The sequence below is a fragment of the Balearica regulorum genome, chromosome 4 (genome assembly GCF_011004875.1).
Source record: "Balearica regulorum gibbericeps isolate bBalReg1 chromosome 4, bBalReg1.pri, whole genome shotgun sequence".
Classification (NCBI taxonomy): Eukaryota; Metazoa; Chordata; class Aves; order Gruiformes; family Gruidae; genus Balearica; species Balearica regulorum.
Genome location: NC_046187.1, coordinates 27549617 through 27574276, shown reverse-complemented (window position 1 = coordinate 27574276; position 24660 = coordinate 27549617). Strand labels below are relative to the sequence as shown.

The 24660-nt window shown below is 43.0% G+C and overlaps 1 protein-coding gene across 1 annotated transcript in view; it reads right to left on the bottom strand.

Moving 5' to 3' along the window:
* PPP3CA (protein phosphatase 3 catalytic subunit alpha) overlaps positions 1–24128 on the bottom strand; it is a 202269-nt gene extending 178141 nt beyond the window's left edge. Inside the window, exon 1 of the mRNA XM_075751528.1 lies at positions 23469–24128. Within this exon, the coding sequence (XP_075607643.1) occupies positions 23469–23526 (58 nt within the window). The 5' untranslated portion in view covers positions 23527–24128. The remainder of the gene's footprint in view (positions 1–23468) is intronic.
* Positions 24129–24660: the final 532 nt, after the last annotated feature.

Here is a 24660-nt window from a genome sequence, read left to right as displayed (position 1 = left end):
AATCTGGTTATTTCCATTTGAGTTTAATATTCCTAATCTATTTAATTAGCCTGTCTCAAGACCACCCATACATGATTTTGTGATTTATCTGAGGACTTACCATCACAGACAAGTAAACCCCGGCTGGCTTCTTGAACTAATTTAAAATTAAACACTTTATTTTCATAGAACTTAGTCAAGATCATTTACCACCAGCCATTTAGACAAACTGTTTAGGTTAATAGAGATAAGGCAAACAGTATTTACCAATCCTTAAGTGAATTTCCTCAGCCCTCTATAAACTGCTACACTTATCTGATGCATTAAGACAGAACTGACTGCCGATGCAGGGAGCACCGCAGCTGACTCGCGTGCTACACATTGTAAGGAACCGGCTCTTCAGCCATACTGCAAACCAGCATTAGCGAATAACCAAAAAATTTTATTAAAGTTACTCATTTGGCATTTTAATAAGCTGGCTTGATAGCAAGCCTGTGAACTGAGAAGACTCAATTGTAAGCTTGTTGCCCTTCCCTGAAGAGGCTTTTTTGCAAGAAGCACGGGTGAGCTGCTGGGGCTGCGCTAAGCCATTGTGTTGGTTTTGTGTGGCAAGGTTTTGGTAGCGGGGGGGGCTACAGGGGTGGCTTCTGTGAGAAGCTGCTAGAAGCTTCCCCTGTGTCTGATAGAGCCAATGCCAGCCGGCTCCAAGATGGACCCGCCGCTGGCCAAGGCCAAGCCAATCAGCGCCTCTGTGATAACATATTTAAGAAAGACAAAAACAGTTAGAGAGCGCTTTTGCAGCCAGAGAGAGGAGGGAGAAGATGTAAGAACATCTGCAGACACCAAGGTCAGTGAAGAAGGAGGGGGAGGAGGTGCTCCAGGCGCTGGAGCAAGATTCCCCTGCAGCCCGTGGTGAAGACCATGGTGAAGCAGGCTGTCCCCCTGCAGCCCATGGAGGGAGGATGAGGGGGTGTAGCGATTCCACCTGCAGCCCGTGGAGGACCCCACGCCGGAGCAGGTGGAGACACCTGAAGGAGGCTGTGGCCCCGTGGGAAGCCCGCGCTGGAGCAAGCTCCTGGCAGGACCTGTGGATCCGTGGAGAGAGGAGCCCACGCCAGAGCAGGTTTGCTGACAGGACTTGTGACCCCGTGGGGGACCCACGCTGGAGCAGTTTGCTCCTGAAGGTCTGCACCCCGTGGAGGAGACTCACGTTGGAGAAGGCCGTGAAGGACTGTCTCCCGTGAGAGGGACCCCACGCTGGAGCGGGGGAACAATGAGTCCTCCCCCTGAGGATGAAGAAGCAGCAGAAACACCGCGTGAGGAACTGACCGTAACCCCCACTCCCCGTCCCCCTGTGCCGCTGGGGGGGGCGGAGGTTGAAGCCGGGAGTGCAGTTGAGCCCGGGAAGATGGGAGGGGTGGGGGGAGGTGTTTTAAGATTTTGGTTTTATTTCTCATTCCTCTGCTCTGTTTTGCTTAGTAATAAATAAGATGAATTCCCTCTCTAAGTTCGGTCTGTTTTGCTCGTGATGATAATTAGAGAATGATCTCTCCCTGTCCTTATCTCGACCCGTAAGTTTTCTTTCATTGTACCTTTTCTCCCCTGTCTAATGAAAGAGGGGAGTGATAGAGCGGCTCTGGTGGGCACCTGGCCCTCAGCCAGGGTCAACCCACCACAGCCATCCTACCTAGCAACTCCTCTGCATGCTCAGCAGCCAGACCACTGCTTCTTGCACAGATATCTATCCACCTGAGAGCTTTCATCAGCTATTAAATCAGTTGAAGTAAAGGCAAAACATAGTCTCATACAGCTAAAGCAAATACTTTCACTTTATTAGACAAGATTGATGAGAACGGTCTGTTTCCACTTAAGGCCAGTCCAGTACCTGGAGGCTTAGGAATACAGCTCCAGTGTGAAATACTGAAAACTTCTATATGACTAGGAGCAATTTAGACAAATATCCACATATATCCCCTTGAGCTTGCTTTCAGATGCAAAGTCAGTTTATGTAAAATAACCATAACTGAAAAGCAACGTGTATATATATATAATCTCATCCTAGAACTACACAATCTGCTTTTTTTACTTTTGTATACACATGTGCCCAGAAGGACAATAGTCCTGACTGCCCACCTCAGCTAGAATATTTTTATAAGAATATAATTTTTTTCCCCATTTTGTCATGACCAAAATGAAGACAGTCTCCCATATAATATTTGATCTGTCTTTCTGCATGTGCTAGAATTAGGTATTTTCCCAAAAGCCTTCTGGCACCAGATCTCAAAGAATGCCAACCTGTCAACACACTTTGTTTTCATTGTTTTGCAAACCATTTCACAGATCAACACAGTTCAGTTAAAAAGAAAAAAGCCGGGGTGGGGGGTGGGGGGTGGGAAGAGGCAAGGGACAAAAGTGGAAGAAAAGATAAAATGGGACAAGGTTTCTTCCCTGGACAACGACACCACCGCTGCAAGCCAGCATCTCTAACTCATTTTATGAGCTGTCCTGCAAACAGACAGGGCGAACCCTCATGGTCCTCCTTTTCATTAAAGGCACAAGTCGTAAGCCATTATGCAAAGCAGTATCAATTTTTGCTTGAATCGCAAAGCCACTTTTTTAATTGTTGCCACCCGCTCAAGGTAAAACCATCAAAAGTTATTTCTTAGTTGCCCTCTCTACTCTATACGTTTATTATGCTTTCAACACTTTCTCCCTCTGAGAAGCTGAGAACAATATATTCTCTATACACAGCTCTTCCCTGAATTTCACATAGATTTTCTTGGGGGAGGAAAAATCACCACAGGACATTCAGATTTTATAGAATAATCACTTTGCCTTAAAAAAGTATGTATTAGAGAAAATAAGACCTTTTCTTTCTAAAATTTTAAGAGACTTTTCAGAGGGTATTTGTCTTAATTAGTGATTGCTATATAAAAACAAATTACTGCAAACTATACTGGGATCCAATCAGTTTTTAAGGGTCATGATAATCTATATTTGGCTGAGTGCCCAAGAACATCCTCAAGGTCTGAGAATATACCAGAACAATGTACACACTGTTTTGAGATACAGCAAAGCCTTTGGAAAGTTAAGTGACTGCACACCAGAGTCGTCGTCCAAATATCATTTTGGCCTTTCACATTTACTTCCCAGTGCCAGAAAGACTCTGGATTTTTACGAGGTTAGATCAGAGAGAGGAATCAAAAACAAAGGTGCTGTGAAAGCAACAGACTCTTAACATACACTGTAAACCTTTAAATATTGCTGTGAGCAGCTCAACTACTTTCCATCTATAACAATTCAAGTAAAGTTATTAAAAGGTAGCAAATATTCAAGTTAAAAAATGAGAGGGAAAGAAGCAGCTGTGACCGTGCTGGAGAAGATAGAGATTTGCTACTGAAAACACAAGGACAACTGACCGCCTTTCAAGTCCAGGCTTCACAGTAACAATTCATATTCTCATTTAAAGATGAATCCTTGCTTTTGTTCTGGAATCCCAGTTGTAGAGAGAAGGATCACGCACCTGGAAGGAGGGAGCGAGGAATATACATGCTCTAACCTAAGCAAAAGGCAAAGCAGTACAAGGAGAATGCAGCCACGTATGTCAGTTTCATCACACAGGTAGCCCAATTTTGAGAGCAATATTGATATAACAGATTGGGGCACCGGATTGAAAATCAAGAGACTAAGATACCATTCCTGACTGTGCTGCTGGCTGCCTACAAGACCATGGGAAAGTCACGGAGCAGCTGTGGACTCAGAAAGGCAAGTTAAAGGTCTTCTCTGTCTCTCAAAGAATGGAAAAAAAACACCACAGCTTGCTTGTTAACAAGAGCACCAGCACAGCTAAATACCATTTTTATTGTCGTTTCCTTTGGTGTGTAATGTCATGCAACAAACTCCAGTAACTCACAGTGCATTTTCAGAGAGAAAATTTGCTGTGGATCTCAGCACATGTGTTTACTCCCACCAAGGCCACCTGATCCATTTCCCCTTTCAGTAACTTGCACTGAGAACAGAAGGGGGATGCTAACACACAGCACTAACCAGAAAAAAAGTAACATTCCCCCTTTTTGGCCTGGGTTCAAGTGAAAACCATCAGGAAAGAAAATAAGTTGGGAGGAAACAAAATATTGTATTGCCCCTACTTTCTACTTCTCCTCCTTTCTGTAGATTATCCCTCCCTGCAGCACTTTTGCTAATGTCATGATATCCCCAACCAATAAAACCCTCTAACATCTGAAAACCTGAATAACAGACCACAAACAGATGTGAAGAAAGATGCTCATAACAGTCATTTAAATTTATAATACAGGGTGGTTTTATTTTTTAAACTCAAGTCAAAATAACCAAAAGCTATACAGGCAAGGTGAACCTTAGTTACGCATCCCATGAGTGAATAACCATTGACTACATGAGGATCAAACAAATGAGAGACCAATAATGAAATGGTCTGGCTGAAGTTATGCCCAAGATATGTTCGTAACACCTGGGTGGGTTTTTGGGGTGGGGGTTTTTTTTGTTTTGTATTTTGTTTTAAGGCTTAAAAAAACCCCAAACACAATTTGTGGTAGATTTATTGTAAGAAAAATAAAAGTCCATATTGGATTATATTTTGCACAAGAGGAAATTAAAGGTGATTCATGACAAATCTTCCTGACTGTTTTACAAGGCATAGGAGTGAACAAAACCAAAAGGGAAGCAAAAGGAATACAACTGACCTCACTGTGCTTTCCTCCTGGGAGGACTAGTGGGCTTGCTTCCACTATTCTTTAAGAAAACCTTGAGGTAATTTTATGTACATCAACATAAAAGTGATGACCTTTGGGGGAGGGGACTGGACTGCTAAAAACCAGCCTGCAATACGGAAAATTCTCAGATAGAGGTGAAAAAAAAACCCTGTTAAAACCTGTTAAAGACAGACTGCACAGCCTGGCAGTGCAGGCCAGGTGAGTTAGCCAGGCACAAACAGAGAAGCCCTCAGCTCTGAAGGAAGACAAAAGCTAGCTGACCACATATGCGGGCACGATTTGTTTATCCATATTTGTTTTCTCTTCACTTCTTATTTTTACATCGTCCTCCTTGCCAGATAACCCGAACCAAATTAAACAACAATCAGCATCTGTAAAGTGAGGTCTGAACTCTTCACCTTTCCACAGAGAGAGTGGCAAGCAAAAAAAGAAAGCTTCACTTCGGTAGGACTCACATCAAGCCATCCAGATTTTAAACATACAACAGATTGCATGAGAAAAGAAAAGGTTAAAGATAAATATATCTTACACAGGTGCATAGAGCATAAGGTCTAGGACCACCCTTCATCCCAGTGGAAAAACAGGGACTTTATTCCACGATTTCAGCCTAGCAATAAAGTAAAATCTATATCCTCTTGCTGCGGGTACTTCCCTTGTGCCAGAGGAGCAATACCACTTGCAAAAGCCTCCTTTCGGAGCTCTAGGCTCCAGGGAAGTTTCTTTGCCTGTCGCTGGGTGGGCACATTCCTTCACGCTGCCTCCTCCTGGGCAGGCAACAGATGCCTGGCAATCCAGTTCCAGGAGAACATCGTCTGTTAGTGCTACCAAATCCTCTCTGGTTTCACACCCTGGACTCAATCCAAGATATGCCCAGTTTAAAATATGAGCTTCAATTAAATGAGTCTGTAGTCAGGGTTTAGAAGGTTTTCAGCGAACTTTGCCTGTCAGACAGTTAATATTACAACTGTAATAGTTTTGAGCTACCTTATTATTTCCCATTGGACTGACTATCAGGGTCTGAAAAAAGTAGAAGTTGCTTCTAAAAAACACTGGCTTTTTCAACCAAGGATGGCACCAACTGTTCAACAGCTCTTGCACACAATAGAAAAGAAATGTATCGGACTGCTGAGTCTTGCCCTTAAACTCCTCCATGTCTTGTGCCTACTGTAAGTAACACAGGTGGGCAGTTATTTGAAGGTTGGTCCCAGCCATTTGAGGTGGCTTTCCAAACACAGAGACCTTTCCAGCAAATAAATCCTTTCCAGGATTTATCCCCCTGCTGCTCAATTCCATTCACTGGATTCATGAAAAGGTTTGAGTCTCTTGACAGACAAGCCCCTGACACAGAATTTGGCAGCTTCAGTAGACACCTGAGGGTTTGGTTTTGGCCTTTGAAAAGCTTCAAACTTTGCATAATTGTTCCTTCCTCCTGCTTATTTCACTAGGACATTTTATAAAGGTCTACATGGCAAGCCTCAGAAGGGAGATAAAGTTTGTATTTTATTAGTTTTTGCCAAACACCTTAGGTTAAAAGAAAAAAAAAAACAAACAAAAAACAAAAACAAGAAACAAGAATAGGAGACAAACCAGGATGTAAACTTGAAAGGCAAAAATATATAAGGCAGCTACAGTCTGTGTGTGTGTGTATATAAGTAGTTTTACAGTAATCACAGTATTGCAAATATTTCAAGTACCCTGATTACAGAAGTTGATGACACGCATTCCAGTCATCACAATTTTCTTGGTACAGAAGAAGGGTATGACATTAGACAGGCCATATTAACCCAGGTTTTATAGCAGCTAGGTCACCAAAGCAAGACAACGTCCTCTTTTTCATGAAGAGTCCAAATTTGCATGTAAAGAAGAAGAAGAAAGTCATGTACAGATGCATACATTTTTTTAAGGTGGTTGTTGGGGTTTTTTTACTTATTATTATTATTATTTTAAAAGACACTCATTTGGGTTAACTCAGGAACAAATTCATCCATTTCCAGTGAGATTTAGCAACCTGGGACCCAAGACTTTTTTTGAGGTAAAAAAAGCAAAACTATTTATAAACCATCTAAAGCCAGTACACAGCACAAAATATTAATGCTACTGCCTCTGCAAGACCTACCTGGCCACACAACTACCCACAGTTATTTCCTCATCCAAACAAGAAGTTAAAGGCAGAAAAGGGAGTTGGTGGGGTTTCAGGGAAAAAGCTTTTAACACTTACCTTTCCCTCATACACTGGTTCTGGTTCGAATACCGCCTCTTCTGCTGCAACACCAGTAAACCAGAAACGGGTGCACATACACGGACTGGGGATGCTGTTCTATCAGAAACAAACTAGTAGCATGCCCGGTATTTACCATTCAACAGGAAACATCCAAACTTTTTCTATTTCCAGCTCTGCAGCAAAGGTTAGAAGCACCTGTTGATATCAGTAAGAGGTCTGCAAGATATTACAGTCCTAAATAACTAACTATACTCTTTGGTCCATTTATCATACTCAGCACTCCTTGCTAGTGAAGGTTAACATCAAATGAGGTTTCTCCTTTAAATTACTTAACTGTAAAGTTTACACTAAATAGGACGATTTCCAAGTAGAGTGTTCCAGGGTAAGCCAGTACAAAAGTTATTTTCTTCTTTTTTTAAACTGAAAAATGCAAAAGCAGGGCCTCCTATGTCTGTAGAAAATATTTATGTTGTTATTAGTATGTCAGCAAAGCAGATGGGAGACATAAGGATAATCGTCATACAGATGCTGATGAAGAAACGGAAAGGCAATTCAAACTCCACTTGTCTTTTTCCCAAGCTCCATGCAGCATCCTTTCTGACCGCTGCTGTGCACTGTGCCAGTAATAAATTCAGCCTGTTACTCTCTCTGCCTCCCATAGCATGGAAAGTTTCAGAGCTAACCCAGCCTGCTCCTTCCAAGGTCCCTACTACACTGAAACTTTCAGAAGATTCACCTTACTTCAGATAAATCTGACAAAATTTGGCAGATGCTCATCGACACATACGATTTTGCACATCCAGAAGGTAAAAAAAAATTTTAAAAAATCCGAACACAACAAAACACTGCTTTCAATGAGGACTCCAGCAATGAAATGGCTGCCATATATTATTCCCATTTTTATAGACTACTGTTTATAGATGCAGTTATGCTTTTTTAGAAAAGGTAGCTTTTCTAAAAGACTGATGCTCAGGACAGAAGGGGAACACCTTGAAAGGAATGGTTTTCAACAAAATAATCTATGGTACTGGATTAACATAAAGTCAGGCAAAGGTAATTCACTCTGTAGTTAAACTACAGTTGTGAAAGGATTTTGTAGCACACTCTGGCTAGACAGGCCATCTGATCTCACCGACTCTTCAAGTTCACTCGGCTGCTCTGCACATTAGAAGTAGTATTATTACTGCCACCAGTTGTCTTTGAAGAAAGATAAAACCTGCATTTTTGAAGCCAAAACTGTTTCTGCTAAACCTTTAGGGAGGCAGTTAAAATTCTGGCTCTGTATCAAGGCATGGGAAGAATCCATTGCCCTCACACAGCCCTTTAATTTCAGGAATCGTGATAGAAAAAGGGTTTAGTTTTGCCGGTTTTGTTTACATTAAGACTTGTGAAACCATGGTAATTTGTTTATATTTGCTGATAAACTTATTTATTAGAAGCAGCTTGCATCATAGGTTCAGATAAAGCATGGCACAAACTGAAGTCAGTTTTTTAATCTCACCCGATACATCAGAGCATCAGGATACAGCAGATTCTCACCAAATCCCACCATCACATATCTTCCCTCACAAAGACATATGTTGACAGCTATATGACAACTTTTCCTCCATACTCACTCTTGAGAAGTTTTTCATTAATATAATCCATTGAAACAGTTTTCTCAGGTGACTTAGTTGTGACTATGACAGGTGCCCACTGTGCTAAAACCCCTTCTCTTTGCATGGCCTGCACCCGAGCAGGAGACGATGGCGTAACCATCAGAGCCACTTAGGAAGAAACGCCCTGCAGCACGGCTAGAAGAGATATTCCTGGAATATCCATTCAGGCTTCACTTAGGTGAACACATGCTATTAGCAGCACCTGCAGGTTGCTGGGCTTTCTCATTTGCTCTTCATTTCCATCTATTCAAAGCACCTTTTCAGCTCCTTTGGTGTGTTCAGTTGCCCAGAACATCCTTCCAGGTCATGGTATCAACCTGTCGTCATCTTTACTTTTTTTTAAATAAAAAAAAAAAAAAAAAAAAAAAATCTTCAACACTCCACTTGCCTTTTTGCAATCAGAAGTTCTCCAGAACAAAGGATCTTTTGACATACACTTTTCTAATTACAGATAATTAGGCCAAAGATTTATTAGCTGCACTAGAAAGTCCTTTTTCCAGTTGTTTTTCAGTATGTTGCAAAGACAGTAAACACATTTAAACCTCTTTCACAGGGATGTGTGTTGCCCCAGGTTTTTATTATACAGTATGATCTATATGTACATGGAGGCAATTCACACTTCAAATTACAGTATCTGTCTATCATTTTCCTCAAATGTATCTAGTCAACTGAGCAACCCTGGAAGCTGCATTTTCACTACCATTAAAAATTATCTCCATTATCCAAATTAATTATCCATGAAGGTGATCCCACCTCAAGAACTTGGTCAAAACTTCTAGTGTGGTAGCTCTACTAGCTTTTCTGAAGCAGTCAGCAAACTTTTGTCACACTCAAACTCTTCCAAAGCTTATTTTCATTCCCTGTAACTCACATCAAGAGATTCCCTTATCACAGGTTTGATTTTACTTTCACACATGCAATATTCAGGTGTTTCTTAGCCAGCTTTACAGAGCAATGTGCATCATCAGAGGGAAATAAAAAAAAGCAGGAGAAAGCAGCAAAGAAAACAATATGCCAGAGAGTATGAGAGCTGAAAGACAAAGCCATTTATCATTACTACAAATTTCAAAGCTTTTTAACTGATTGTCATCACCCTCAGTTTGAATTGTCATGCCACTATGGAAAAATCAGATGAACCAATGACTAGTAAGAGATAACCACTTCTTTCCAGTAATTAGAAAACGGACCTTTCTGATGGTCATGTCAGAAGCATTAGTAATAACTATGAAAGATTCATAGGAAAACTTTTTTTCCCATTTTTCTTACAGTTGCCCAAAGCAAAGTAGGACAGTGGACACAGTGTCTGTCCCTGCTTTCAAGGTACACCAAACTCCAGAGTTATACATGTTCAGAAGATTCTGAAACTCATCAAGAGTGATCTATGCAAATGTTTTGCCAGCAACGCTACCATTTGCACATAGACGCATCAATATAAATATATATATATAAAATTTCCCAATGCAACATATCTTGCTGCTATTGGAAAATAAGTATTTTTATGGCAGATCCTCATAATCACACAAAGCATTCTTCCTGGAGAAAACCTCATTAGCAGACACATTTCATTTTTAAAGGGAGATTTCTGTATTTCATATTTGGTTAAAAGGCCTGTGAATTGATAAACAGCACTTTAATTTTTCCATGTAAAAGAGTTCACTAAAAGATGATCGTAGAATAGTTGAGATTGGAGGGACCTCTGAAGGTCATCTAGTCCAACACTCCTGCTCAAGCAGGGCCACCTAGAGCCAGTTTCCCAGGTCCATGTCCAGATGGCTTTTGAATGCCTCCAAGGATGGAGGCTACACAACCTCCCTGGGCAACCTGAGCCAGCATTTGAAAACAAGAAAATTCACTTACTGTGAGAGCTGTCAGTTTGTGCCCGTTACCTCTTGTTCTGTCATGGGGCATCACTGAGAAGACCCTGACTCCCCCTTCATTTCCTCCCACCAGGTATTTATACACATGGATAAGATCCCCCTCAGCCTTGTCTTTCCCAGGCTGAACAGCCCCAGCTCTCTCAGCCTCTCCTCATATGACAGATGCTCTAGTCCCATAGTCATCTTTGTGGCCCTGCACTGGACTCGTTCCAGTATGTCCATGTCTTTCTCATACTGGGGAGCCCAGAACTAGACCCAGCACTCCAGGTGTGACCTCACCAGTGCTGAGGATGATCACCTCCCTCGACCTGCTGGCAACGCTCCTCTTAACACAGCCCAGGAGGCTGTTGGCAAGTTCTCCAAGACCTATAAAAACTCTGTCTCCTCCAACTCCCATAAATCCGGGGCAGGAGGGGGAATCTAATACACATTCAGAAGCCATAGCAACTGGATTATAACCAAAAAGATATCTGCAGAGTAACTTTCTGACTGGCAGTACTTCTAAGACTAGCCTAGGTTATACAAACAATATCCTACAGTGAAGTATTGTCTGTGAAATAGGATACAAGACGTGAGGTTTATAATGTACAAAAATTCACATGCATTTAAAACTTTGTTAATGACAGCGATATCCCTCATGTTCTATGTGGTAAACAGACAGTATTTACATGTGAGGTAGGTGTTGCCTGAGATTCAGAGCTCCAGGGAAGCAGCAGTACCTTGTTAAAAAGGGTAAGAGTGTGCTATTCCCTAATGTGCAAGTTCTTTATACATGTAAATGAACTTTTATTTACATTTAGATTTCACACAGAAACTGTGAGATATGGAGCAACCACAGAGAGTCCACCAAAGGACCACTAAGGTAATTAAGGAACTGAAGCCTCTCTCCTATGAGAAAAGGCTGAGAGAGCTGGGACCAGCCCAGGTGGCCTCCAGAGGTCCCTTCCAGCCTCAGCCATTCTGTGCTTCTGTAAAGTTGTCAGAGCTCTTATTTTTTGAGTTGTGAGTGATTAGGGACGGGACTTTGATACTTCGTTCATAAAAATTAAGGATACATTATTCCTCCAGTGAAGTAGTGAGTGGGTTAAATGACAAAGGAAAAAAAACCCATACCTGCTAAGGTAGTCAACAGTCCAGAAGCTAAAACTAATCTCAAATGAAATGAATGCAGGTTCATCCCCTTTTGTAGTACAAATATGTTTTTTGAGGTCATTCTTCCTTTCCTCCCTCTACCAAAAGTAACATCATCTCAGTATGCTCAAAAGATAGCATCTTAAACTCATTTTACCCTCCTCATTACTGATAACATAAGGACAAAGAGCTTAAAAGTTGTTACGGTTAACAGAAACTATAAGCACTTTATCACAGGAAACTTTTCTTAAAAAAGATGAACAACGATCATTCACTGATAATCTAAACCAAACATAGGGTTATACACACAGAATATATGACTAAATAAAAGTTTCACCAACTGCCTTTGCCAATTCTCTGCTTGTCAATAGAGTCAAGCTCCCTTGTAGGTACTGCACAGCCTCCTGCCCTGCTGTGCCCAAAACTGCACCTCCAAGATATTCACCTGAGCCAATATAACTCATTAGGCAAAGTATTCCTAAAATACCTCTGTGCTTCTGATTTCTAAACTAGATAAAATTCCCTAAGCAACACTTGACTGCACTGAAAACACACCCCCTTGCCCACTGTGCTCTTCATTTCTTCTTCCCAAACTCCCCAGCTGTACGCCCATTAGATCTCATTGCGCCATGAGGCTCCTCTCCAGTAATCACAGGCACCACCACTTGCGCAACACAGAACAGCAGGTCTCTTGGGGAAGAAAATAACGCTCCTACGCAGAACTGGTACGTACATCTTTAGTAGTACCAGTGTGATTTTAATGTTAACATTTACCCTATTACACCAGAAAAATAAGTTAAATAGATTTTACTTAAGGCAACCTAGATGTGTTCGTTACTGAAGAAAACTCATTTGTAAGGGGACACAGGAAGAAAATTTGTACATGAGAAAGGCTCCTTCTTGTTTTTCCAATGATAAAAACCAACCGTATGTACATGGAAAACGTTTTAGACTACACTTCTGAAGACACAGCTACAGAACAGCAAACTATTTCTTGGGAAACCAACCACCGACAGACAGACAAGACCCTTCTCACTTGCTAAATGAGAGCATTGCAAAGTAGAAGCGCACTTTGCTCAGCGTTAGAATAAGAGATAATGCTGTCCTGTCCTAGGCTGCGTAAGATCAGATATAACAAAGCAGTTTAAACCAAAGAGAAATCATGCACTGAAAAGGAAGGCCAAAATTCTAAGTCGTAGGACGACAACTTGATTCACAGTTTACTCAAGTTAATGAAAAGACTCCAACTCCTGCAGATTTCAGCGGGTTATGAAACAGGTCCTGCAGAGGGAAATGTTCCAAGTCACAAACAGCAACGCCATATTTTGATACCTAATTGCCACCACTGCCTATGAAGAAATCCCTGGTGTAAAATAGAGAACAAATACAATAATCTTGCTTTCTCATTTTAAAAATGGCATGAAAGGAACAATAAAAGAAAGTTATTGAAGAGAACTAGATTGTTCCCAGCTGTTATCATAAAATACTACAGCTGTTCATGTCATTGTAGCTAATGACCAGTTGCACTTTTTCAAAAATTGTAACACAGTATGACCATTGTAATCTAGATCAAACTGAAACTTGGCAAGCATCATGGAAAAAAAAAAGACTTAAAAAATATTTAAATTCTGATTGATTTTATTTTTTTTTAAATTTCTGTTTATACATTGCTTTTTATGTTTGGGGGAATATGAAGGGATTTTGTATGAATGGTTTTGCATTCAAATTGTCAATTATATTAAACTGTTTAAAAAAATGATGGTAAGTAAAAGGTATTAAATTACTAAAGTTGTCTTTTCCAGTAATAAAAGCCGTATTCAGCCACAAAATCCCAAACTTATTGTTGAAAAAGAGATGTGCTGAGTAAAACTATCTCAAATCCAAAATGGATGATGCAACATCTTTTCTCTGGAGTCAACAACAGGGTGGGCTTCCCCGTCTAGGAGCTTTTAATTGTTTTGTTAACCGTACTATATGTGAACCAAATCAGATTTCTCATAAGGATTCAAATACACAAGTGCAAAGAAAAGGTTAAAATAGAAAAAAAAAACCCTCACATATATAGATGCAGAAAGAATTTTCAGATACAACTGTCCCTACTGGAGCATTATTCCTTGACAGATGGAGAAAAAGCTAGGGGAAAGCATATATTCTCACAGAAAATCTCCAGAGAACTTGGAACATACTATTTCAAGTAATTTTATGTCATTTCTAGAGAAAATACATGAGTATATGTTCCTCTCTAGCCATGTGCCTTCCCCTCCAAAGTCACCCATATAGAAGTATAGACCAGAAACAAGGCACAAGCTCCTGCACTGTTTGCTTCCCACCCCCCACCCCCCCCATAGTTACCAAGGAAATCACTAATTCATTAAGAAAACTAGCATCCATTTTCCCAGTTTCTCCAATTTAGGACAGAAGAACACTTCTACAGGAACTCCAAACAGTTCAGTAAGCCTACCACCTAATAATACATAGCCTACACCCATCTTCATAGGAACTAATCTGGGACTCGTTAACAAGTAACAAGTACAGCCACAGCAAAAGCATGATAAAAACCAAGCTCCCCTCTCCAAAGAAAGAGGGAAATAATTGTTAAACACAGCAATGGAAAACAAGTTAGAAGCTGAGCTGCTTTTTCTCACTTTGGGCCATATATATAGACCATAAAGGATTTCTTTCCAAATCATGGTTACTTCAAAACATGACCAACTCAGGAACTTTGCTTTATCCAGCCACACAATTACTGAGCTGTCGCTATCCACAAGTGAAAAAAAAAAAAAAAAAAACAAAAAAACAAACATTCAACCTACTTTCAAAGACACTCACAAAAGCTTAAATTAAAGATTAAAATCTAATCACACACTAAATTAGGCCAAAAACCTGAAGTTCGGATTCTATTAATTAAGTCTGTTGAACAAGGCCCAGAGTGAGTGGTAAAGACTGTCTGCAGCATCACATCTGCGTAACCCATTATTAACACATGTTATTTTCACCATTCCAATCAGAAGTTCAAAGTTCACTTCCCTTCTTGTGGCAACACTGTACAGGCTTGATATTTTTGTATAATTAGCAAGTATCAGAGCCAACATTATAGCAGAATTTGCTCCATAGCAGGTTAGGTATACTTTTTTCCTCCACTCCATCAGTTCTACATTGTAGAACAGTTAAGACGACTCAAGAAAAGTATTTTGGCCAACACGAATCTGATGCAATAAAACACCTAAGCTGCATACCTCTAAAAGATGGGATGGACTAAAAGAATATGGTGTAGAATACTGACATTGTTATACCAATACCTGTCTCCATCAGTACATGTTTGATCCCATTACAGCACTTGTCAATTTTGAAAGCCCTGTAATGCATCAGACTTCAATTATTTTATGAAGCCATATATGCCTATCTGAAAGATGGAAAAATAGCTATTACTATTGGAAGATTTAATGCAACCATATTTTAGCATAGTTTTTCCTTTCTTTACCACACAGATTTTGTACAATCTCTATGCAGACTAGGTTCTGCATCTTTTATGCTTAGAATTTAAGGTGGGGGTTTTAAAGTTCACTCATCTGTGGTGAACTTCAGGTTTTTTTCATGTACTACCAATTTCAACAAATCTTACCTTCCTTTGCTAACTAACTTCTGTGTCTGGTTGCAAAGATACGAGTGCTTATACTGCCTCTCTTCTCAAGTTAACCAAAAAGCACCACCAGCTATGCTAACCCTCAGAGCTTTTTGCAAACTATGTGAGTTAAACCTAAGAGTCATGCTCTGAGAGTTTTCAACGTTACTGCTAAGCAACCTGCAAGCAGCAGCCGGACTGCAAAATAGAGACATCTTTCGGTGACAAGTTGGGTAGAGCTTGAGCAGTACACTGATAGCGGAGCTATTCACTGAAAAGAAAGCTACAGAGTCAGCAGCCGGCTGCAGAATTACAACAGAAGTCTGAGGAAGAGGCAGAATGTACTTCCCCTATTCTCTCATGCTTCCCCAGGCACCTACAGACGCCTATAGATGCACCAAAGGAAAGACACCGTGTTCAGTGAACCTCTTGCGTTAGGTACACCCACCCAAGTCTCAACTACCAGGCTGTTCAACACGCTTAGCAATAAGTATGAGAGCAATAAGGAGAGAAAACTTTGCAGAAGTGTAGGAAAGTAATAAAAAGAAATAGCATATTGAAACACAAGAGGGAGAAAGCTTAAAAAAAAAAAAGACAACTCGCTGAAAACAAAAGGAAGCTGCAACAGAAGTTCAGTACAGCACAGCTTTACTTCTAAGTAGAAAGAGGTATAAGAGGTAGACAATCCTCAAACTAAGTATTTTCAAAAACTTTGTGAAATACACCCTAAAAGGAACGAATGTCACCTATGCCTTAAGCACATGCAACCCCCAGACACCCAGGAATTAACTTCTAACAAACCATCATTTCTGACCTCTGGTGCCTTTCCACTCTGTTCCTTTCCTCTAGCTCCAAACATAAACCGTATTAGCTGGAAATTAGTTGGAGATTGCGTTGGCATCATAATTCAACCTTAAATAAGACACTCATGTTCTCCTCATACAGCAGTGTTACCATATCAACGTTAACATGCCTAACCTCACTTATAAAAATAGATATCATAGTCAGTTTAAAATCCACGTAAATGATTGTCAAGGAGGTACTACTCTGGAGGTGTTATTTCAACAGTAGCAGCTTTCTGGTGGAGAAGTAAGTAGGGTAGGAACAAGTAGTTCAGATTTTTATCTTTAAAAGAAAAATTTACCATCATAGCACTTATTGGCTCTGTGTTTCTCCACATACAAGCTTCCATCCCTTCATTCTTCTTGTTTTCATTTAACTATTGAACACACCTGGGGTACCACCTCCAGCAATAATACATCCGACTCTACAAGCCAAGTGGCAGATCGCCCAATGAGCCACGCACTTATGTGGACTAGGCTGCACATATGCTATAATATTTTTCAGAACTGGGATGATACTTTCCACCATTATTGATTGAGTAGCCATAAAATGATCTTTTATGGGGGAAAGTCAAGGTAAATGAGTTATTATCAGAACAGGAAATTATTTAAGTGTTCAGCTGAAGAACCATCATGCAATTGTAACTTGCATTTGAGTCGTGAAACCACATAGAAAAGAATATAAGAAGGCACCTTTTCATGAAGATTATTTGAAGTGGCTTTTACTTCAGAAACTTGAGGCTTCTTTTATGGCACACTTGAGAAAAGTTTTAAGCATATCTTTGTATCTTAAAATAATCTTAAGGAAGTACTTTTCTCCACATTCTTTAAAGCTATAAAGAGGGAACTATCCCCCACAACGTGCTGCTTCAACATTAGTGGGAAGCCTTGGACAAGTTAATATTCATACTTAAATGGAGTACTTAATTTAAATTATAGTCCTGTTTTTGTACTTTAAATAGGAGCCACTCAGCAAAATAGAAAAAGAAAAAAATTAGTTTGCAGTATCCAAGCTACAGGTACTTATTTATTGACATTACCCAAAATTACTTTTGACAGAAAAATCCCTTTAGAAATACCAGACGGGAAGAAATGTGAGAGTTCTGGAAGTCATGGAACTACAAAAAAAATAATTCAAAACATGAATTTATGTAATCAAAGGGAAATGTATTTTGCATTTGATCTTCCTGCCACAACCTGCACAGAAAAGCAAGCATAACGATACAACGTCTATCACGTCTAAGTGGGACGCGTGCGATGGAAGTAGATACCATTCAATTTGGGAATGGATAATAGAGAGGAAACAACTGTTCCCTACAACATCCCCCTATGGAAAATGACCTCAACTGGCTCATATTTTCCAATTAAGTGAAATGCTGATAACATCCAGCATGAACTCCTCTTTCAAGTTTCTCACCACCACCAATGGCATCAAAAGCACCAGCTCTCTTGTGAGGCTCAGCCAAAAAGAGCAAGTAACAGTAGGCAGCTTTAGCCAATGTGGAATTCAGAACTATACAGAAAGAGGGTTTTTTGGTTGGTTGGCTGGGGTTTTTTTGTTGTTGTGGGTTTGTTGGTGGTGGTATTTTTTAAACACACAAACAAGGCAATTTTGTCCCTCACCTCATATCAGTCCTGAGACTCAGCACACTCAGCAAGCCACTTTCATAACAGAGAGCATGAGAAAAGCCTCCCACCTATGCAGTGCAGCAATAACTACATAAGAAAGGTGCCTTTCAGTTTGAGCACGATTTTCCCCCTATGCCTATACAGCAAAAGACTTGTTTTGCTGAAGGGCTTATTTACAAAATTATCTTAATGACTAAGAGGTTCAGTGAGTTCACAAATCAAAATAAATCACCAGCTTTATTACACAAGCATAACTGTCAAGCACTGTACTTTGGTTTTGTTTCGGTTTCTCATTACTACATTCACAACCCTTTACAAGTGTTATACACCCATCACACATATATACAGGTTTACACAGTGTAAAGTACACAAAGGCTGCAATACCCAAGCAGCATCGAGCTGACAGAATCCACTGGTCTTACAAGTATTAACTTATTTTTGACCACAAGATAAGAACAAAGCTGTTACATGTGAGAAAATAACAAGCCAACCTCATTTTCTTTCCTAAGTAACCATAAAGCCCATGCAAGCATATTCAGTTGTTTTCTGCTCTCAGCTGCATCTCATATGGCCGTCTCATGAAAGTACTAGGGAATCTGTGATTACAGAGTTACCAAAGCTGATGTGGAGGAACACCCATCCCTTCAAATGAAGGTAAAAGTGGCTGGAAAAGAGCAGATAATCTCCAACTGCAGCAGTGCCACCTTTCTGACATAGCTGAAAGTGGATTCTCTAGTTAATAACACTCCTTAAACACAGATGCAGGCTTCCTTCCCAGTGCGAGTACATTCCTAAGTACTACAAGGATAAATTAATTAAAAGAAAAATAGAGTCAGCTTTCCTATGCCAATAGGAACAGCTACAAAGCAACTCCTTCCCTTCCTTCATGAGGATCAGGCAGATACTGAATCATCAGCACCCTCAGAAGGAGACACATAACCATTTACTGTCATTAGACAGCTATAATTACCCAAGTAACACTGGTCCTTGTCATACATTTCCTTACACTCAAATTTACACCAAAATATATACCAAATTCACCAACACTACTGACATTCAGGTCATCAGGCAATTACTTGAAAATCACCAAAGGGCAGCCCAGCACTTGTAGGATACATCTATGCTGGAAAAATTGCATTTGATTCATAGAGACAGAGGCAGGCTTCTGCAATACACCGATGCTAGATTCCAGCCTGGGGCACAAGCCTTCAGCAAGTACACACAAGTCTCCCTGGACTAATGGAAACTCTAAACTTCATTGCTAGTTCCTATTATTGACAGCAATTTTACCTTTCATGAATCTGAAATTAACACTGATGGCTAACATATTGATCACGAGCTGGCATTCATATTATATTACAAACAACTGACAGCCTGAGCATTAAAAGGCCATTAACAATGACAGGGTTTGAAATTCAGAGACAGCAGAGACCGGTGTCTAGGTTTTTTTGGGTGTTGTGAATTGTCAATATAACTGCGTACACCTCCACACGCAATGCTCAAGAGGAAAGGAAATTGCCAATACCAAGGTTCCCGAGCCATGGCAGCAGCCCATCTAAACAGCTGAGGTGGAAGGATTTCATTAAAATTCCACTTTCCTTCAAAGAAAAGAAACAGAAAAAAGAAAAAAAAAAATAGACAAACCACTCCAGATACACAACCATCTGACCTGCCCAGAAGAATCAAAACAATCATTGTACCTAGCTAACAGCAAGATTTCCAAGAAATACTGCCTTTACTTCTTTGTATGACTACTCCAGTTCACTTTCAAAGTTTTTATTTAGGATTACTCTGCTTTAGAGCAGTATTTCTAGAAGGCAGTAATGCAACACTGAATATTTTGAGGAGGTCAAGTAACATGATACACAGCTTTTCCCTCCAGGTCGGTGGGGTTCAAATCTTGCTAATGTCAGTAGTGACCAAAAGCTGTTGACATCAGACAGCTGTTATATGACCTGTGAGGAATGTGCTAGTATCCTCAGTCCAGTTTTTCCTGGACAGGTATTCCTACCTTCACAAGAACAACCAAGCCCACACTCTGCCTGGCCAGTCTCAGGAGTCAAAACCCCTGTGGATAAGGAGAAGCTTTCTCAGTCCTGAAGGAGAACAAGAACTTAAAGACAGCTCTGTCCAGGTGAAGGCTGCATCATACCTCTAACAAAAAGCAAGGAATTTCAATCTGTAAGTACATCAAGTCAGCATTTGCCGCAACAGTAGGTTGTCCCAAGCTTTGATCCCGCAAACCTCTAAATGTACAGGTTATTTGCAGTCAACAGACTATTCAAGGCGTTGCTTCTCTAGAGGATCACAAAATCCAGAGAGTAAAGGTAAATTGTCTAATTTGCATCATAACATACATACCATCTTAAGGTGAGCACAAGAGTAAATCAAAAACGTACTTCTCAACTTTTAACTGCATCATGTGGACTGACATACAGGATCTTCTTTCTCTTTAATTCTACATAATACAATTTTGTCAACTTTACCAAGAGTTAATTTGCTTCTGAAAACATTATGCACAAACTTGAATTTCTTCTTTACACTGCTCACTGCACAACAGCATGGGATCCAAAAATTTCACTCCAACTGCCAAATGTAATTGTGCACATGCTGCACAACAGAGGTGAAAAAAGACCAAGACCTTATAAGCATTGGGGAGTCCTGAGCCTTTTTCGCCTTCTCCAAGAAGCATGTTTTATTTTTGATTCAAATCAGTTTAAGCACAGTTCAGACAATTCAATAAGCAAGCAAAATGAGTGTGAGATGAAGTCCTCACCTATGGAAATACCCCACTTCTCAGTATATTCAAGGGGTTTTTTAGCATGAGAAGACAAAAAACAAACAAAAAAAAAAGCCCCAAGCAGCCCCCTGAAGAGGCAGCTGTCAGCCACAAGCAATCTGCATGAAGCTGCTGGAACCGTAACCTCCCCAAACCCACCCCGCCGTTACGTAACGGTGCCGAGCCAGGATTTTCACCAGCCAGCCCAGAATTGTTGTTAGGAGGAGACATCTCCTGTCATGCACCAGCAAATTGAAAGGGTTTTAAAAAAAAAAAAAAAAAGCCAACCAAACACAATAAAAACAAGTAAAAAAACCCCACACATGCAAACAAAAGAGAGGTTAATCCAGAGCCTGCATACATATGCTAAAAACATTTCCTTTCCAAGTAAGGTTTTATATGATATTCTAACTTAAAAAAATTAAAAAGTTATTTTCACAAGTTATAGCTCACCAAGATCAGAACATCTGTTTTTCCTCTCTGAAATACCAGGGCTCTCCAACTACTTGCACAGGTGCTTACAAAGTGCCTTTTTTATTATTATTATTTCTTATTTATTTAACAGTGTAAGCCTATTTCGGTTGCTCATCTTGAGAAGGTACAAAGCATGTCCTATAAGAAAGAAACAACAAAGCAACCTTTTCCTATCTCTATTATTATTACCACCAATTATTTTGTTACTCGATTTCCTTACAGTCTATATGAAGGCAGTGTGAAGTGCCTATGATACGGCAAAGAATAACCCTATTAAGAATCACTTTACTGTGTACTACTCTGTTCAGATGCTATTTTAAGATCTTAAAAGGATTTCAATATTTAATAAAGGACTGAACCAGTTAAACAAATCTTCACATCTCCAGTGAAACACTGACATTATGAGACAACAGTTACCAGGTGAGACAGACACCTAAGCACCATGTATGGTTTTGTTCTTTTTGTTCAATACTTTAACTCAGTTTAACAAAGTTGATTTCTGTTTTAGCTGCATTATAAAAATATCTAACTATACATACTGCTAAGTTTTCTTAGCAATGGTGCTTTCACATGTTTGAGACCTCACAAGTGTGAAAAAATGCAAAGAGCAATTACTGACAAAACACGTTAAGATGTGCTGAAACCATTGAGGGTTTTGTAAATATAGAGATAATTCCTATTCACGATGAACACTGACTTAAGCCAAAGGAAGTTCTGCCACAGCAATGACGAGGCCATTTGGTCATGGGTTAGAACCAAGGCAGATTTAAAAAAAAAAAAAAAAAAAAGTTAGGCATCCCATAATCATGAAGAAGTCTTCCCAATAGGATGGTCATTTGTTGTTTCCACAGAAGACAAGCATCACCTAAACATAGCTGGTTTAGGCTTCTAAAGCCTACTTTTGGCATGATATAACAGACTGACTACTTAAGCAGTAAATATTCAAAGTATTAGAAGGTAAAGGTAAATTCCCAAGTCATTTTTTAAAAATTCTTATCATGCTTGTAATTACATTTCTTACAAGATCTGAATATCTACAATTTCATTTGGAGGAAAAAAAAAACTAAAAGAGAAGGGGAAAGGAACAGGACGGTAAGTGTAAACATAAATGCAAAAATATAAATAATATGCCTTTCGAAATAATATTTACATCGAGTGTTTAGTTTTGGTGTACACTCATGTAAATACAAAAGTGTACATATTCTAAGGCCGTTTCAGTTTCCAGCCTCCTGTGTTCTGGAAGGATGCATACTGCATCTAAGGTTTGTGCTTTCCACCATAACACTCAGTAGTGGTATACAGGCTATAACCTAACCGGATGAAATACACTGTACCCAAGTGTATCCAGCTATGTGGCCAGCCGGGAGTGGGGGAGACACACCACCAAAACCCCAAACCACTAAAAACACACGCACTTCATACGTACCGAGAAATGCACATGTGCAATTTAAATCAGGCACTACCCCAGTAAATAAGACCTTGGTCTGTACTGCAGGGTACAATGTGTTGTTAATCCAAACTCTTAATTTGTTTATACGGCCGAGGCTCGCAGCACACGCATACCTTCGAGCAAAAATCATGGAGCCGATACGTGTTTTGTACCGAGCACCCCCACGCACATCTGCACGCACACGCGGGTGCACGGCCACGGTACGCCTGCTGGATAACTTCACATCCACGCAGGCCGGGCCGTCAGTAAGAGACGGCGATGGAGGAGGAGGAAGCAGCCTTCGCCGCCTCCCACAGCGCCCGCGGCCCGCGCCCCGCCGCCCCCCTGTGCCCACGGCCACGTTTCCCGCCCCCCCCCCCCCCGGCATCCCCGCCGCGGGTGCCGCGGGGGCGGCCCTGCAGGGAGCGGCGGGGGTTGGGGGGGGGGGGGGGGGAGGACGACACGGGGAAGCCGGGCAGTGGAGCCTGTTCCCCGGCGGCGGGGTTTGGTTTGGGGGGAGTGGAGCCGCGGCTGTCGGCGCGGGGAGGTTTCCAGGCATCCTGCTGCATGCGGGGAGCCGAACGGCAGTGACAAGCGGCGGCGCAGCCTGGGGGGGGGAGTGATCCGGGGAGCGCAGGCCGGAGGAGGAGGAGGAAGGGGGGATGCCCAGAGAAGCAGGCGGGCTGGGGGAGGGGGCCGAGCCCTGCCCCCCTCTCCCCCAGGCACTGGGGCGGGTGAGGAAGCTGGGGCTCCCCCTCTCTCTCACGCCAGCCCTGTGCAGCGCCTTCAAGGCGGAGAGGGGGAGGCGGCGGGGGGGAGGAAGGGGGGGAAATGCTGCAATGTAGCGCCGGGCGGGCAGGCGAGGGAAGCCGCAAACCCTCCACCGGGGCCCGGCGAAAGCGCACGGGCCGAGCCCACCGCTTCCAGCCGCCGCGCCGCTGGCAGCCCCGCGGTACCTGCCCGCGGCGGGGAAGCGGGGGCGGGGGGAACGGAGGCGACCCCCGCCGGGTGCAGTGTGGGACGACCCGGCCGAAAGAGCGGCGGGGAGGAGGAGGCGGCGGGAGCGCAGCACCCACCTTTCACCACCCTGTCCGTCGTCGATAACTTGGGATCAACGGCCTTATGCTCCGACATGTCCGGCGGCCGGGGAGGCGGCGGGGGTCTCCCCCCTCGGGCAGGGCAGGCGCGGGCTGAGGCGGCGGCCGCCGCTGCGGTCAGGGCTCCGGCTCCTCCGCTGTGGCCGAAGTTGCCGCGTCCCGCCGCCGCTCGCTGGCTGGCTCGGCTGGGCTCTGCCGCGCGGTGCCTTCCTCCTTCGTCTTCCTCCACCCCCGTCCTCCTCCTCCTCTTCCTCCTCCAGTTAATTATTGCTCGCTTTCAATCACGCCTCCGGGTTGTTTAGGACGGCTCGCTCTTGCCCCCCCCCGCCAAAGACCCTGGTGACAACACCCGCGGCGGGCGGCTGTCAGGCAGCGCCGGCAGGAAAAGCCGCGAGTGGACGCGGGCAGCAGGAACAGCCAGGTTGCACACGCAGCGGCCAGCCCTGCGCTTCCTTCCTCCGCGGCGCGCCGCCGGCTGCTCCGGCTCCTCCCGTGGCCGCCACCGGCCGCCGCCGCACTGGATCGGGATCCGGATCCGTCTCTGCTCCCCCCCCCCCGCAGGGTCTCTCCCCTCACTCGCACCGACACCGGCCCCGGCGCTGCACACGCTCCGCGGCGCAGCCCCCCCCCCCACTCCCCGCGCCGCCCGGCCCCGCCCTCCCGGCTCCCGCTCCCCCGCGCCGCCATTGGCTGCCGCCGATCTGCCAATCACTGTCAGGTAGCCCCGCCCCGGCCGCGCCGCACCGCCCAGGTATACCGCCTGCGCCCACCCGCGCCGTGGGGACCGGCGGGCCCACACCTCGCAGCGCCCCGCCGCGGTACCCCGCGAGGCCGCGGCTCGGCAGGCGCGGAGGTACCGCGGGGCCGTGGGCGGAGCAGGGGAGCCCGCGTGTGGCCGCGGGGGCGGCCGCCAATTGTCACTCGCGGTGGCTGCGGCGGCCGCACGCCGGGGAACCGCGCCCGGTGACCGCGCCTGCGTGCCGGGCCGCCCCACGCTGGTGCGGGAGACGCGGGCAGCCGCCGAGCCCCGAGGGGGTGCTTGTCCCGGGGAGCGGGGGCGTCCCCGGCGCGGTCACAGGGAGACACAGGCACCCCCACACACACGGCCGGGGCTGGCCTGCACGAAAGGGCAACGGCTTCAGTAACATCCTCCCGTCTGGGGGATTGCTAA